Source organism: Gambusia affinis, linkage group LG11, assembly GCF_019740435.1.
Source record: "Gambusia affinis linkage group LG11, SWU_Gaff_1.0, whole genome shotgun sequence".
In the NCBI taxonomy this organism is placed as follows: domain Eukaryota; kingdom Metazoa; phylum Chordata; class Actinopteri; order Cyprinodontiformes; family Poeciliidae; genus Gambusia; species Gambusia affinis.
The window spans coordinates 23,232,246-23,250,826 of NC_057878.1; the positions used below are offsets into that span (position 1 = coordinate 23,232,246).

Below are 18,581 nucleotides of genomic sequence, written 5' to 3' on the forward strand. Positions count from 1 at the left end.
CTCTTCTCGTCATGCTCTGTTGTCTTCCAGGTGGTGCTCGAAAACATGAGAAGGAAATGCAAGTGCCACGGGACGTCAGGGAGCTGCCAGCTCAAGACTTGCTGGCAGGTCACTCCAGAGTTTCGGCTGGTGGGTTCAATCCTAAAAGAGCGTTTCCACATTGCCACCCTTATCAAGGCTCAAAACAGGAATAACGGCCAGCTGGACCATTCGAACCATAACAACCACAACAACCACAACCACCATCACAGTCATCGAGAGAACCACCAGTCACATCGCCGGCGGCTTAACATCAAGGAGCTAGTGTATTTTGAGAAGTCACCTGATTTTTGTGACCGGGACCTTAGCTCAGACTCGGCGGGCACACAGGGCCGGATCTGCAACAAGACCAGCCCAGGAATGGACAATTGTGAGAGCCTGTGCTGCGGGAGGGGGCACAACATTCTGCAGCAAACGCGTAGCGAACGCTGCAACTGCAAGTTTCACTGGTGCTGCTACGTGGTCTGTGAAGAGTGCAGGATAACAGAGTGGGTCAGCGTTTGCAAATGAAGAAAAACACACTAAAAGTCACCAGACATAAGAATTAAAAGACAGACAAATGCCCCAATGTTTTTTGTCATGGACTGCAGTTTTTATGTTGCAGAGAAGTCATGGAAGGACAGTGTGACGCATTTGATGTGGCAAACAGAAACCCGTGTTGGTCGGTGTAGAGCGTGCACATGCAGGAGGTTGCCTGAAGCTGCCACACACCACCCTTCTTTGGAGACTATGGAACATAGTCATAGTCTCAACCTGACTAAGCAAAGAGGATTGCTTCAGAAAGAAAGTAAAATTTCTTCTTAACTTTATTGGTATAAGATCTATTTGAAATTCTGATTTGCTTTGTATATTTTAAACAATTCATACACTAAACAGTACAATCAGCAACTGATGACATTGCTTGAATCCAACCATTTTCATGTTGCTTGACCACTATTTATACACACAAGTGTAGAAATTTAACAGATTTATTTCAAAACAACAAATAATATTTCAGCACTTACAGATTCTGTGCCTTCTTGATGGGCATTTAAGGAGTTTCAATATTTATTTATAGCAGCTGTCATGTTGCACATAAGACAGAGCAGGTTTAACTGATACTTTGTAAATCCTCCCATCCATGTTGTTATGTTGTGTGTAATAAAGTATAACCCTGAAAACAACTATGACATCCCTCAAAGAATACATGTTCTAGTTATAGTAAGGAAGAGAAGATCTTGGTCTAAAATTAACTTCCAGAATGGACAGAGATTTTTACATGTCTACAGTCGTGACAACTGACAGGTTGAAGGTAAAGTCAACCAAAAGACAGATCTGAAGCTGCATGTTGGTGCTGTTGCTTTATGGGATTCCTCATGGCACTCATTCACCTTCTTCAAAGGGAAGAAATAAAATCAACTTCCAAGAACCACTTCTAAACACTAAGTGTGTGGACCCACTTAACGATAACCACAGATACAAGTTTGTGCCACTGTTTTCGGACCACCAAATAACACAGCACAGATATGAAATTCTCTGTTTCCAGTGTGTCATGTATGGTCTGTGTGATTTGATACGTGATGTATGAAGATGCTCAGAATGCACATTAAACCCAACAAGTCCACATTTTAACTTTGACATGATCTAAACAGCACTGTAAATAAAAAATGAGTAATGCTGCACAAATGCCATCAATAATGTTCAAATGTGTCAAGAAATTGAGTGCACATGAACAAGCTCCAGTTGCACACACACTATGAACATCCTTAAGTGAGATCAGGCAAAGTCTTTCCTGTCTTGTGACGCAGTGTCTTGTGTGCAACACTGTAAGCTTCTTGTTGTATGTACATCCACTTGCTTCACAAATTATCCGTGTGTACTATAAGGATATTCTGATGTCAGCTGCAAAGTATATATAAGGAAGAGTTTAAGTAAGCTACTTATCAGATGGTGTAATTTATTTAAAGCAATTTATTTTCTGTGTTTAAAACAGAAAAACGGAAATCTGGGATTGTGTAACCAGTATAACTGATAAGTAGTTTGCACATACTAAGTGGTGTCCAGCAGAACTTTGAAAGATGTCAGCATTATGTATTCTAAGTGTTAAATGTAATGTATGTTTGTATTTTTCTGTTTTAATATGGTTATTATCTAAGTTATTTTATTTTTGTGGATAACTTAATATTTGTAAGACAATAAAAACAGATTGTTCATGAAAAAGGCTTCATTGTGATCAGTGATGACATGAATTTGTCATACTATATTACAAAAGGTGCAGCTATTTTGGATTTATTTTTTTTACTAATATTTTCAGTTTCTCCAGACCACACAAGCATTTTTTTATTTTCTTATTCAGGTTTAAGATATGATTGATATATGCAGCATTTCAATTAAAAACTCACCCTAACATAGTAACTTAGTTGGGATTTAAGATGACTGATTGTTTGGAAATACATACCATCTTTTAAAATGTATATATATTTATTTATTTGTCATTATTTTGAAGAAAACAGTTTTTATTTTGAATTAAATTTTATAAAGGCTATGAAAGAGTAAAACATCAGAGGAGGTCAATACTTTTTATAGGTACTGCATCTCACTGAATTAAGATCACTCTTGAAGAAACACCAGTATAATTGGGTTGCAAAAACGTAAAGATAACACAGGTATTAAAGGTCAAGGCACCCCAACCTTGAATCTCTTGAGTCTGAACATTACAGACATAAAAATGCTGAAAAATGTTCCCACTTTATATAATTTATAACCACTATTACAAATCCTTGTCACAAATGATTCATGCATTTAGCTGTGAGTTTTGGATATTTCTAGGTGTCACATGGCTCATCTTGGCATTTCTTATTAATCATCAATGTTTTTCTTCTGCTCAGTAAAAAACCTAGAAAATCCATCAAGTGTTATTTCTGCTCCTGATTGACACTATAAATTTGGCAGAGAAAGGCTAAGCTTTAACTTCAAAATATGGGTCTTTATTTACAAGGTTCACATATTTAATTTTTAACTTTACGGTGGCCCAGAAGAGTCAACCAAATGCAAATGTCACAAAGTATATTTAAAACTAATAATAAACTTGTAATGATAAGTTTCCATTTTAGCATAACGTTTTGTTGTTGTGTTGTAACTTTTGCATTTTGTTTATCATTCAGTGGCAACATACTAAGCTCTAACACGTACAGAGCTCTAAATGCAAGACTTCATTCATGTTTTTCTTACTACTGCTGCTAGAGTTATTGACAAAGTACTCTAACCTTCCCTGGATGAATGCAGATTTTACTGGGAATATTCCACAGTGCATTGTGGCTATGGGTAAGCTCTGCCAAGTTATGTTACTCTCACTGAGAGACCAAAATGACAACAAAAAAGACAATATTTCATTCTGTTTGCCTTTCTGTTATAATTATAGTTATTACAGAAATTACTCCTGACTTTGCTTGACCTGAATGTTTTGTTAAGAGTCCTCAGATATACCCAGACCAGATAAGACCACACGTTTGTGGTCAACTGCAGACCCTCCCTTACCAGTTGCTGCTTGCGTGCAGAGAGAAATCCTGTTGAGTGTTCTGACTTACTTGTGTATTCTGTGCCTCAAGGGATGTGATGAAGTCACCAAGTGATGTGTAAAAATGCAAGAGATACACTTTTAAAGTAAACAGATGTGAAGTAAAAATGTGCTATTCTGGACTCATGCGAATCTATTCTTATCCAAATATCCAGCTGCTCTCTGATGCACCATATGGACGCTGGATTCAACATGCACACTTCATCCTTAAGTGCGCTGATCCAAGTGAAAATGCTCTTAACAGCCTTCTCTTTGCGCATAAATAGTTTATGTGTGAATGTGTGGTTGGAGTTATGCTGTGTGTGTGAATTGCACGTGTGTTTGTTTATGCAGCCATGTCTGTTTCTTTTGGCGGACACATGCGTTTAAGTGACAGAGTGGGCGTGTGCTCAGTAGTATTATGTTTTCACAATGGCCTGACACCAAGGTTGAGCAACCTGCTGAGATGGCTGTATGTGTTATTTAACCAGTAGGCTTTACTGGCTGCCAACTTCAAGTTCAAATGGTACTGGACTAAACCTAAATCCTGACCTCATGCTTTCTACCCTGATGTTTTGATTTTAAATTAAAAAAAAACTAAGAGAAAATCCTCATATGTCTTAAAGACTTGCTAAATTTCTAATCCCTAAAAATAATTATCACATATTAAATTACTTAAAAGAAAAAAAAAAGAAACATTAATCTTCATGAGAATGGTTCTTGCCTGTGAATGTGAGCAACACCAGGTCTGAACTTGTGCGCTAAGTTTATTTGAACAGTGACTGCTATTTTGATAGAAAACAAGTCACGAGTGACAGAAGATTTGGGCTGTAACAACATCATGCTGGTAAGTTTCGTTTATTTTGTTGTGACTTGAACAAGCACGTCTGAATCACTTGGTAAATATGCTATAATGTTTTCAATGTAAAGGTCAGAACGTGGCTCAATGATACCGAAGTGGACTTACATGTAATCACAGACAATACTTATTGTAAATCACACTGTTTCAGTGATTTAAAAGAGAGAAAGAAAAGAAGGAAGCAAAGATGGAAGGAAGGTAAAACAAAGATGTGCACCCTATTTCTATAATTTAACAAACAGGTCATGTAAGCTGACCAAGACACTACCTTAGCAGAATGCATTACTGTGATCTGGATCACCTTTCATTGAATTAGAACTGGGATTCCCATATCCACCTTCCAGTTTTGCTGACAAAGAAAATCTTAGAACAAAATATTTTTGTTCTAAAAATCTTTTGTGATCACAGGGATCACTGATCTGTGATGCCTGTCTATCAGTTCAAACTGAAAACTAGTTGTTTGTCTGGCCTAGGTTGTCAGCTGTTTTGCACTATGAATGACTATAAATGTAGTTGATACAAATAAAAAAATATTTCTAAATAAAGTTGCCAAAATACTCTGAGCAGAAAACTGTATGGGAATATGAAATTTGCTGGAAATCCATACAAAATTAAGACAACAAAGTCATAATTCTGGGTGTAAACAGTCTGTTACAGATGTAAACGGGTGTGCAGAAGGATACTGGGCCATTCCCAGAAACCCACATTATCAAAATGTTCTAAAATGTGCAACATTTTGGTCACAGTCCCTTTTAAAGCATTATTATTGTTTTTACGTGTTAAAAATAAGAAGAAAATAGTGACAAATGAGAGATGTAAAGATGCATGGTTATTGAAAGCAATTTCCAAGCTAAAGCTATCCAAGTTTAAGGTTTGTCACATATCATCAATGTGCTTCACAAAAATCCAAGCTCACTTCAGAGTTCAGAACATCAATTACTATTTGTTTATCAAACTAATCAGCATTCATATTTTCCCCTGTACATTTATTATGTAGTCAATGATAATTGGATGTTCGTGATGACATCATCATATTTGTAACACCATTAGCAGGAGCCCAATGGGCTCTTAATTTTGCAACTTTGTTAGATAAAAGAAAAAATGTTTAAGTGCTAGTTAATCTCTTCTACAATATTTCAATTATTTTTTTTATTGAAACTTGGGCTTTCATTTTCATTCATAAGTGGACATGCCCAGTGAGAGCAAATTCTGCAGGAGGACTGATATACTTCAATACAAGGCATCACCAGGTAAGAATGCCATGAAGAAATATTAAAACAACATTTAAAGACATCAGGCAGGAAATTAAAGCTTGGGTACATATTGGTCTTCCAAATGGACAATGACTCTAAGAATTCAGCCAGAGCTGCTACAAAGTGGCTTTAAAGACAAGAAAGTTGGCATTGCCATCGTAAGCCCTGATCTCAATCCAAAGGAGAAGTTGTGGTTAGATCTGAAAAGGTGTCTTCCACCTCATTCTTGCTTACTGTTGAAGTATGACAGAGAAACCAACTGCACTTATTTGTTAGCCTGCTTTTTTAGGTGTGGCAGCCTAAACCTGACTGACTTATGGTAGTTCTGTCAAGAGGAATGGGCCAGAACTCAAATGAAAACCCAAAAAGGTTTGCCCCAAGTCATACAGTTTAAAAGATGATTATCCCTGTTACGGGCCAAATGTATGTAAACTTCTGAATTTTAATAGTTACAAACAACTCTCTAAAAAAAATTTTCTCACTAAGTTTTCCGGCTTTCAGCAAAGAGGTTTAATTTTGATAACTATGACTAACTTAAAACAAAAAAAAAGTTTGGTCTGATTTAACTTTAGTCAGTGAGAAAAAAAAGTTAGTCTTTTTTTTTTTTTTGGTGTATATAAATATCTGGTTTCAACCATATTTAGACCAACAAAACCAGAATTACACTAATAAACTGGGTGTGAACAATAACAATCTACCACAAAGTGTGAATAATTTTGCCATTGCCTTGGTGCATTCATATGGGGTGCAACTACATCTAATTGTCTTATACATTATCTGAGAGCAATCATGAAATGTTAAGCATGCACAAAACTTTCAGGGTGCGATCAAAGGGGTTTCGAACAGCAGCTGGAGAATTTCTTGGTATACATCTGAATTTAGGTCTCGGTCAATCACCTACTTGCTGCTTAAAATGCGTCTTATGGTAAAGTTTACCGCATGCCAGTCCCTGAACGTCAATTAGGCCTTGTTGGATCATGGCTGACCACGCTATGGTCGGATCAGAGAAGAACAAACACAACTTCAGTACCAACCTTTTAAAGTTAAATCTTCAAAGTTATCAACTATTAAGTGAGCTCAGTTGACTAATGACGGCTAAGTATGTTTTCTGGATGATTGATCTCTTTACTATGCTGCTTTATTTTCTGAAAAGTAAAAGGCAAACTCTGTCTCCAATAGTTTTTTCTATATTGTTTTAAAAATTAGGTCTCAAGATGGGCTTGGTTTAAAATAACTAATTCATCTGGATTTTTTTTACCTTGTGGGATTTTGTTGTGATCTCAATGTGATGTGACAGGAACAGAGAACATGCAAGGTACATCTACATGATCTCATAGGGCCCCTCTTGTATACAGTCCTTTCAGGTTCTTTACAAATACTTGATCTGCGCTAACACTGCAGTTTGATCTGTGTTATTTATTCATGACCTTTTCCACCAGGGAGGGATCGAAGAGGAAACATGGATCATTTTTAGTGAGCTTTTTTCTCCATCAATTTTTGACGAGGGTAGCCATGGAGTACATGCTTTTAACACCATTTGCAACATATTCCGCTCGACCTAAACTGACTCTTGCTCCGCTGGATTTGAGTTCCACTTTCTCGAAGCCTGACAGGGAGTGAGATGGTGTTGAGAAACGTTATGGTCCCGCTGACGAATTCACTTTAACTCAAGCCTCGCACACATACACACTCTACATGCTTGTCATTGTCAGCTTGGAAGATAGGGAGTGACACGAGGAGGAATTATTGTAAAATATTGATCAGCAGGGGTCAACCATTTCCTCACAAGAGGTGCTATTTGAGGAAAAAAGACAAACCTCTTTGGTCCAATGGTTTTCCCTAGAAAGAACCTCGAGATGCTCTAAAACCAGCTGAAATGTAACACTTTTCGATTGGGAAAATTTGAAGATATCACTTTGCTTGGTTGATTCCAAATCAGAAACTAGATACAAACTGACGATGTTGTAGACATTTCAATAAACAAACGAGGTGACATTAAGACAACTTTGAGAAGTGACTTTCCAAAAATTCACTTTAAAGTAATCTTCTACACAGTCAAAAACAAAGGTTTTTTTTTTTTTTGTGGTTTTTTTTATATTTGTCATCTAAAAACTTATGAACTTTCTGATTTTTATTTGCCCAATTCTTTTCTCTTGGCCTAAAAAAACATCAAAATATTGAGCAGTGAAGTGCAGGCATGTTACCTGAGTTAACTACCCTGGTAATATCAACTAATATTAATCACTGAGTTTATTCGTAAGGAGAATAACTGCATTCAGTTTAAGTATAGCTGACTATAGTAAATAAAATAGAGAAACTAAGATACATTCTGTAGTTCATAAAATGGTGTCAGTCTGTCCACTGCAGAAACAGTTAATTGATGACAGCCTCTTTTCATTCAAACAAATACCTCAATTTCTAAAACTATTCCAATAACTTGAGTGATTGAGCACCGAAGTCAAAAAACATCTAAGAATGTTTGATATCTTGATTGCTGCCCTCTGACAAAGGACTCAACTTAATGTGCGATTGGTTAATCTTTTATCTCTACATTCTTTCCTAATCTCATAGATTCTCCAATTTTCCTAAAACTCCTTTTAAACCTACTATTTTGACCTCAACACAAAGAGTTCACCCTTTCTGAAGAACATTAAAAAAAGATCTTTTTTTTTGTTTTTGAAGAAATATGCATTAAAATTCCTATATTCAGACAACAGAGTTCCACACTTTTGAAGGGTTCTCCACTATTTATGTATTTTTTGCAGAAATAACTTCAAGAATAAGTCAAAGCATTACTTTGGGCTAAAGAATACCTGCAGAAAGCAAAAAATAAAACAAACACAAAACATATTCAAGATGAAATGTGAAGTAATTTTGAATTAAATGGTTTGGCTCTGTTTTAGGGTATGTTGAGCCTATTCTACCGTACAAAAACGCTTAAATAAAAATTAATATTCTAATCAGCTTAACTTGCACAGTCAACTTCTATGTTGGTGTTGATTTTATGCATGTCAGTACTTCCATTATGAAACAAGGGAGGAAGTAAACCGCTGTCAGGACATAGTCCAATAACACCTAATATTTGAGAAAGCAACATTTTACTTATCTCGTTTAAAACTTCACTATAGTCATTTATCTTTTGTAATCTCGGAGAAAATATATATAATATACTTTACATATAATTGCGGAGCAGGTAGAATATATTGTCCACATTTCACAAATGTATGAGCAGGTCTTCTACGAGCTCAACTAAAATCTCTCCCATCTTAAATATATCTTAACTCTTTACTCCCAGTATGTTGTATCAGCCCTCTCCTTTATAAGCTTGCTGGCTTTTGGGTTTTAATCAATTATCTGCCTCAAACAAGTAAAAACTGCTGCCTCGTCCACCAAACTGTCAAACTTCTAAGACAGTGAAATTAGTAATTCCAACATTAATAACATATTGTGGGACAAGTAACATTACCCTTTAATCTTAAAACTGTTCAGTGGGCTGATTTATGTCCTCTCCACTTCCTACCTTCTTTTTTTATCTAAGTGACCCATGACAGACTGCAACCCACAGTCTTCTTCAACCAGACCAGGCTTTAATCATCAAGGGGTGTGTATGGGTCTGAGAGATCTGAAAACCAGTGATGACCCAAATATTTTTGTACATTTTTGTTTATGTTTCTGTAATTATATGATGACAGATTGAGCACACAAAATTATGATTTTGTTACTGGAGAGATGGTGGTTCAACATCCTAATTCAACAAAAACAAAACAAAACAAAAAAAACCCAGAAAGGTTTGGATGTTTTCTGGCAGACCAGGACTGCTTAGTGTCATTTGGAATTTATGAATATGGAGTCAAAACTTATGCAATCTCAAATTTAGATTATGAAATACTGGAACATTTTCTTTTTTTGTCCTAATGTGTACTTTGAGCTCAACATTTGACTAGATTAACTGAAACTTGCATATGTAAGACCAGAACTGAACAAGAGGAAGGAGTACATTTATGTTTTATGGTCTATATAGAACAAACTTTTCAAAAACATTAGACGTGCATACACTTTCGGCTTAGTTAAATCAGAGCTCAAAACATTAATGTGTGTTGCATCGTTCCCAAAAAGCCAAAAGACTACTTTCTTTGATTAATGTAACTTATATATACGATATATATATATCTCTATATACAGTATATAGAGATATATATATATATATATATATATATATATATATATATATATATATATATATATATATATATATATATATGTGTGCGTGTGCATGTGTGTGTGTGTTATACAAATAAACTTGCCAAGCCTCCATGGAACTCAATCAAAATCAGTTGACTGGAGATGACAAATGACATTGAGATGATCAGGACAGGATAAATTAATATGGCAAATTGACTGAATTGATTTATTTCTTCTACAAATTATGGTCAATTGGTGCCTACCATATGTCTGAAATTAGCTATCAATCACTTGAGTTTATGACTGAAATGTTTTCACTCTTACATTATTTTTAAGAACTTATCAGGAAGAAAATTAAAAGAAAAACATAAAATCATCGCCAAAAGGAATCTAAGCTCAAATAAACTCATGAGATCAGTTATAAACAGTTCAAAAAATGAAAGGATAAAAACAACACCACTGAATTCAGGTGGAACAGTTCAACTGGCAAAGGGCCTAAAAATACAAAATGAAAAAATGCCTGTTGGCAAGATTTTTACTGGTAAAATTACAGTAGCTCTACAAAGGCCACATTTTTTCGCAAGTTGCCCTGACAGCTATGAATCAGTGTTTTTATGTGATCTTGAGTGAAAGTGTCCTTGGGTAAGACAAGGAGCCCTCACATTGCCAGTTATATGCACACCAGTGTTTGATTGAAGACACAACAATGGAGATGAGAGATAATACCCTGTGTTGTTTAAGGGAAATTACTCTTAAATCATTATCACAACATGGGTTGCTATGAAAAATATTTACCATATAGTACAGACCAAAAGTTTGGACACACCTTCTCATTGAATTCAATTAGAAAGTGTGTCCAAACTTTTGGTCTGTACTGTATGTATGTTATTAGCTTTTTCACAGAACTTGTTAGAAATTATGAGACAAAAAAATAATACATTTAAATATTCTTCTTTTCAAAGCTTACCTTTTTCAGATGCCAACATTTAAAAGTCTTTCCTTTGTGCTGGAGGTAATATATGTCTTATTTGTGGGAGGTTAAGTGAGAGAGAGTTGGGACAGTGTCAAAGAATGGGTGTGAGAGATGATGATGAGATTAAGGTTAATCAGAAGCAAGTTATTTGTGCAAAAGAAGAGAAAAAAAACATATCCCTGGGCCATCTCTGCTAAATTACCTTGAGTTCACTGCATATGCTGTCTTTGTACAGACCTGCCAGGTTGATCTCACCCCTCATTCCTCACATTTTTCCTCCCTCTGTTCTCTCCTGTCCAGTGCTCCTTTCTTTTCCCCAATGGTCCCAGAGGGCAATGCCGTAGACTGTGACACAACATGGGCAGCTACGCAAAGAAAATTTTCATCTCCTGGCCTGTGTACTGAGCTAATGCATGCATGTTTACATATCCATGCTACTTGTAGATGACCTAATTATTAATAGAAACTGACTTTCTGTCATGCCCTTCTGCAGTCTTTTAATGGAAAATAGAATTCCAGGTATATTTTGCTTAAAAACACATAAAACACCATTACATTTTCATGTTAAAGGATAAAATTGTTACCTAATGAAAACATAAATGTGTCTTTATTCCATGTGTTCAACTTAGTGAAGAATGTAAGATATGCTAACTAAAACTTTCACCTTCTGTTCTGTGCAGGTGTGACTGGGGCCACAACTCCTATTTTGTCTCAAAGCTCACACACCCCCATCACTTGAACCCTCAGGTGCTGTTTTCTGCACTTACCATAACTCAGAACTGATTTACAGGCCCAGTTCTTTAAAATTAATTGACACATTTTCACAAAAAAGCTAAGAATGCAACAATTTGCCTTCCCCCATGCATTGTACCAATTTTAATGTGACAGACAGAGGTGATCAAGTTCAGATAAGACTTAGAATTAGTGATGTGGACAGATTTGGACATGCAAAGAGAGGAGTGCCAGGTCGCTAATGCTACAGTGTTCTAACCTGCCCCATGCTGAAGGCAGGAGTGTGAGTGGGAAGATGTATATGTGCATGCATTGACACATATTTTAGGTATGTGCAAAATTTTCACAGAAGTAACCAAGTTAAAGACGCCTGTGCCACAAGAGGGCAGTCTTACTACTGCAAGAGGGATTATTATGTCGGGGATGTGGGGCTAGTTCTTCATTAAACATATTTAGCCAGCTTTCTTCTTAATCTCCAAATTAAGGCATACATATAATTTCATTTAATGTAAATCTAAACATGAAGGAATAAATAACTTTCGCAAAACAAAGTTCTGCTTGTTTGAGAACCACAAGTGTCACCAAAGCAGTGCTAGTGTTTTGCATAGTGTGAGTGAATCGGGATTAAGGGTGTAAAATGCACTGCATAATAGTAAATAAAGCTACAGTGATCATTTGTGCAGTTTTCTTTTTTGATAATATTCAATTAATTAATAAATTAAGTTTATTTGTATATCACATTTCAACAACAAGTCAATTCACAGTGATTTATATCATAAAAACAGTACAGATACTAGTTAAACAGTGTTGCCATTGTGATAATCTACACAAGCATATTATGCAAAGTGCAACATATTATATTTTTTTACAATCTTCTCTGTAACTGGCAGGCCCAGAACACAACATATCTGAGTAGGCTTCATCCTGACCTGTGAAAAATGTCTTCTGAATAACATTCTTCTTTGTATGATGCAGCTTATGTGTCACCACCTCTCTGCATCAGATATGATCTCCCCTTGTGGGTATGTGACTCTCAGTTGTGTGATGTAACTGAGAATCATCCTTGTTGTAATTGAACATTCATTCATTCAAATGCATGACACACACTCCAAACATCTATGCTTTTATTGGGGTTGTGACATTAGGAGTATACATTTACAAGGATCAACAAACAACAAGAGTGTGTGCAGGCGTGCACAAGTGTGTGTACTTGCAGAGTCTTGCATTCACTTACACGTGTTAATGTATTTCCATTCAATGACGTGCGCTCCAGAGTAGAGAACAAAGAGCTCACACAGATCAGACGCTGGGCAGGAGTGTTTAAGAGTGCACCTACCTCCCAGTGTCACAGCAATAGCCTTCATCTTACCTACAGAAACCACAACAGAGGAGAAGTGGGATGCCTCTCTGGAACATGACTGATGGCTCCCGCCCAAAGGGGAATTCCATACTAAGACCAATGTCATGCTCAGGTGAAATAAATAACCCACTGCGATAACATTTAGTCTATTTTCTGCTTTACACCTATATTAAAGTTAGCAAATGACACACAGGTCCTTACAAAACTGTGCACTCCCCTTGAAATTTTCTACATTTTGTCACATTCCAAACAGAAATTTAAGTGTATTTTTATGTGATTTTATGTAACAGATCAAGAAAACCTAGTGTACAATTAAGACAGGTAATAAAAATACTATATAACTATCACTGCTTTTTTCATAAATAAAAGTATGAAATGTGTGATACGCAAGTGTATTTAGCTTCCTTTTACACTAATGCACCTGAAAAAGTGAAACACGTCACAGAGAACTGTTCAGTTATTCTCTTGAAATAAAAAGAGTATGTACCAAACATGTCTCTCTGGAAGGGAGATTAATCAGAGAAACACGCAAAAAGCCCTCTTAAGCTCTGGAGCATCTGGAACACACAGCCCCCCCATAGTAGTAGCAGAAGAAGGACAGCTGGTCTAAAGCTAGGGAGATACAGGAAGACAACATGCCTGTCTTATGTGACAAAGGAATGCCTCAAGCCTTCCTTGCTATGTCTATTACAAGGAAATCAACATGACAGTTTTGATGCTGACTGGTTTCTGGGCCTTAATCAAAATGGACACATCCAGTTTTTGGCACTGGACTTCACAACAGCAGCTCTGGGTTGACGTTCCACCATTTTGCGAGTTCCTGTCTGCATGGCACTGGTGACATTAGATGCAGGCTTTTGGTGGCTTCATGAGCATGAGAAATTTCATAATCATGGGTGAGTGCTGCATGTTCTGGGTTAACTTAAGGTCAGACAGACTTTCACTAACTACAACAAAAACAACCATTAACGGGCAGTGTTTTGTGCAGCTGCAGCGAAGATGCCCCATCCTAACCACACTTTTCTTGGTTTCGAGGGCAGCAAAGGCTCTTATGTCTTCCCCCTTCTTTCTTTGCATGTTTCCTGATTATTTTAAAATTCCCAAGACATTATTTAAAAGTTTTTGATTCTAAAGGAACATTTGTGAATAGTTCCGAGGAGTATTACCATGTATAAATTGTAAGTTTTGTATTTCAAAGCCTCCAAAACCAATTAAGGAAGAAAATTCTTTCTACAATAACATGTACATTTAAAATGCCCCCCCGGGTGTTTTTAATTGTACATACTGTTAAAAAAATACAATACATGGACTGACATAGTTAAAAGTAAAACAAATAATAAAATAAGAGCATTTTTATAGTATTTCCTTCCAGCATTGGCAGGTGTAACAATTTTATTTAAGAGGCCCAGGTCAAGACTCCTACTACTATTCATCCATCCATTTACTCCTTCATTCATCCCATCCATCCTGCTAACCGCTCAGTAAGGGCATCCAGTGCAGAGCAAGCCTCTAATCTGCCGGCCCGAGCAGCTGCTGCCTTGTGGTCGACAGACAGCAGGGCTCTTATTATTATACATGGGCTAACACACACATATGGGAATACTCACACATGCAAATACACACATACACACAGCATAACTCTCTAATGTGGTAGGCCAGCTGCCAGTGGCGTGCCTTCCCTTCACCAGTGTGACCCAAGCAGTGCGGCTGCAGCTTCTGGTGCTACTGATGCACTGTGGGGGAATTTCCAGCTCAGAGCTGAAACACAGTGGTTGAACGTGAGAAAAACGTTTTGAGACAAAAATGAAGAAAATAACCTAAAAAATGGAGGTATAGTAATATTTAATCATTGTCTACCCAGTTACAAATACTAGCATGCTGTGACTTTTATGTTCTGTTTGGGGCTTTTATGCAATCTACAAATAAAATTTCAACCAACTTCATCCTGAAACACCAAAATAAAATCTAATGTAAAGAGGCAATTAATATGTTTGAAAGAGACTCCATTTACTCCACATGTGATTCTGGCTTTTCTCTGTATCTTAACCAAGAAAGTCAACAAGATTGCAAACTGCTTAGGGATAAACATGTAGAATTATGCCACCAAATTGATCAACACACTGACAAAAATATCCATGCAGTTTTAATGCTCCCACTCTTCTTTGCATTCCCATCCAATCTTGCAGACTGCACATCTGTTGGTGAGGTCAACAGTTTTTTTCCCATTGCAGAAAAATGACGATGATGGATGTGCTGGCTACAGAGGGTTTCGCTGTGGTTTTTTCTCTAGCTTAGCCCCAGTCCTGGTCTTCCTATCGCTTCGTTCCTCTTTGATTAATCAGTTGCTTGCCTAATCACTATAGCCGTTCTCAATCTTGGAATTGTCTAATTTCTTCACTTTTTTAAGTCTTCTGATACGTTACAAGTTATTTGCCTTATACCAGGTCTTTATGTATTTTGGTGCTTTTCCATTCAAAAATTTATAAGCTAGCAAAACTATTTTAATGTCTTTTCTCAGAGCTACAGGGTGCCAGCATAAGGACCTTTAAACAGGGATGATGTACTGCATATCCTTAGTTTTGGTGAGAATGCAAGCAATAGCACTGTGCTCCATTGCAGAAGGGATAATAGAATACTGATAGAAAGGAAGTGTTTACTATTTGAATCAGATCAGATACGATGACGCACAGAATTTTCTTAAGGAAAGTTGTGGGTAGGCTATCAAGAGAAGAAGGTTATTTGATTTAAAATTCATGGCCGAGTTAATAAAATTCAGTAATTTTATCGATATTTGTTATGTTTGGACATAGCACCGACACTGGGTATGATAATGATGTGGAGATTTACAATGTTTTTTTTGTTTTTCTTTTTTTTTCTGTAAAGAAGTTGGCAAATTCATTGCAGGCCATGCTAGGGTGGAGTTGAGATGCTACAGTCACAGAAGGGTTTATTAATCTGTCAACTGTGGCAAACGGAGCCCGAGTATTGTTTACGTTTTTGTTAATGATTTCCGCAAAGAATGTTTCCTTTGCGTGTTTTAGTGTTGAATGACAGTAGGCTTGACGGAATTTATTCCTCTTATTACTAGAGCGGTACTTAATAATAAGTTCATTCATACCATACAACAAATACACATACACACTGTGTCCAGCTGCATCTGCTCATGGGAAGTGATGGTGAGATCAAAGCAGTCATCTTATCATCCTTCCTACACTAAACCCATAAAACACTCAACCACACTCCTACATACCATTCAGGATACTGTTAATCAGCACCAGCCTGAGCTGCCAAGAGTTCAGAAGGAATCAGCAGCATTTGATTTCTTAGTGCTGTCCAGTGCTACTGAGTAGCAGGCACGCTTCTGTTTTAATCCTTTTAATTGATTGTTTGTTTTTTCTTGGCATGTGCCGTCTATAAACATCAACTGATTCTCAGTTCAAAACAATAAGTAGATATCAGTTTTGAATTATTTGAAAAACAATTCAAATAAGTAGTTGAACAAATTCATAAATCATTCTGAACCCTGCAAAGGATTATTGTGCCTTTTTCAAATAATGACTTACTTTATTACAAGATAAAAGCTACCCATAACAATAATTGAAATAAAATTATTTCCCCCTCAACCTAATGATTTGTTGAGCAACTCTTGGGGGCAACAAATCTGTTCTTTGCTGTTTATGATTGCTTATCAGCACACGAAACACGTTACACACACAGTTGGTAACAAAAAACCCCACTGTGCATTATATACATAAGCTGAATTATGGAAAATCAATTCATACATTAAATGTTTTTTAGCCATTATTTTGGTGACATACAGTCAGGAGGAGCATGCTCCCATAGAATGGCAGCCTACGCAGTTAACGAGAGGTTGCGCAATCCCAAGTAAGGCTCAGCTTATTGCTGCCTCACCGGCTTCGTTTCCGAGCATTTGAAATAATTCTGCTTAAAAATAATAATGGATAAATGGATTAAAACCGAGTCACTCTAAAGAAAGACTCACTATACCAATGAAATGAAAATAATGCCAGGATTACTTATAACAGAGGAAGCCAAGTCATACTTGCTGAGAGTACTGATGAGTCTGTCTTTCACGAATGATTCAGTTCTTTTGAATAGTTTTATGTCCTGACTGTAGCACACGGGTCTCAGTTGATGAGAGCTGTTCTTTGTTTTTGTACAACTTTGCTTTCTTCTCACACATCAACAGTTATTGTTTTATTTAATTTAAAATGATTAGATTCAATTCAATTAATCAAATTCAGTTGATAAGTACTGTATTTGATAGGAATTGATGGATAATTTTATTTAATGTTGCATAAGAGGATTTTTGTTTCTGGAAAGAAACTGAAGTCTATTTTTCTTTTATTGTGCTTCAAAATTACAAATAGCCCTAAATGTCATTAATGCACACATCACTTGGTAGTAAAGAAACACTTATTTTTTTAATTTCCATTTGTTTGACCTCAGGAATCCACACTTTCAGAATATGTAGATAGATGTAGAGTTTTGCCGTGGCCAGTCACATTTCCAAAACAGCATGAATGAAGAAAAGAAACACCAACGAGCTTGTTAAGAGACTAATATTATTAATATATATTGACATATTCTGTTATTGTGGGGCAATGCCAAAGTAGGTGGTCCATGAGTGTTTGTTAAATGGATTAAGTGGTCCTCGGCCTGAAAAGGTTTAAGAAATACTGTCCTATATGTTCTACGTTTCTTTGTAGACTCCTGGATGAGTCATAGAAGCACTCTTTGGACAATTTTGCTAAGAAAGGTTTACCATTACCATTGTTTTCTTTTGTGGAGAATAGCTCTCTAACTGTAGATCACTGGAGTACCAAACCCTTAAAAATGGCATCAATACTTTCATGATGTTCATTACTTTGCTCCTCTGCTGGTCTAAAATTTATTTTGGGACATAAGATATTGCATTTCAGGATATCTTCAGTTCTTTTTGAGAGGTTTCTTAATTCCACAAGTCTGAAAGTAAAGAGGCCTGGGTGTGACTCATCGTAAAACTAAATCCAATACAAAGTGTTTCATCACAGTAAATTTGTAAATCACCTGTCAAAGTTTTTTGTTTTAACTTGGTGACATGAATGTGAGATCCAAGTTATGGGAAGTCATTTTGCCTGTCTGTACTGAGTCAATATTCTTTAGCCAGACACAAAGTGAGGTCAGAGGTTAAATCAGTTCCTGTCATTTGCAACGGAAACAACCATATTTCTGCAATCACAACCTTCTTGTGAGGTTTTAAGGACTTGATACAAAGAAACCAGAGGGGAATTGACCGAGGAGTAAAAGCTTCAAAATGTAGGCTTATCATTGGAGTATTTAGCATACCATTAATCTAAGACAGGAGTCAGCTGTATTAGCTCAATTGTATCCAGATGATTAACATGTGGAAGGGAATCATTTTAAAGTCTTTTCCCACATAATCTTACTTACTTGCTACCTGTGTCACGCAAATGTTCTAAGACTAAACATTTGTCTTAGAAGTGAGAAGTATTTATAGTGTTATAATATGTTTTTATTGATACGAGAATATTGTTAAATATAGTTTGTTAAATGTTTTTATTCTTGGCAATATAAAACACTGTTACCCAAGATTAACAGAATTAGGCATCATTTGAAAAATGAAA

At 36.4% G+C, this 18,581-nt stretch overlaps 1 protein-coding gene across 2 annotated transcripts in view; it reads left to right on the forward strand.

Moving 5' to 3' along the window:
• The window catches only part of wnt10a (wingless-type MMTV integration site family, member 10a), a 28,783-nt gene extending 26,545 nt beyond the window's left edge, over positions 1-2,238 (forward strand). For both annotated transcript variants that reach the window (XM_044132269.1, XM_044132270.1), the window contains exon 4: positions 31-2,238. In XM_044132269.1, coding sequence (XP_043988204.1) covers positions 31-549 — 519 coding nt within the window. In that variant the 3' untranslated portion in view covers positions 550-2,238. The remainder of the gene's footprint in view (positions 1-30) is intronic.
• The last annotated feature ends 16,343 nt before the right edge of the window (positions 2,239-18,581 follow it).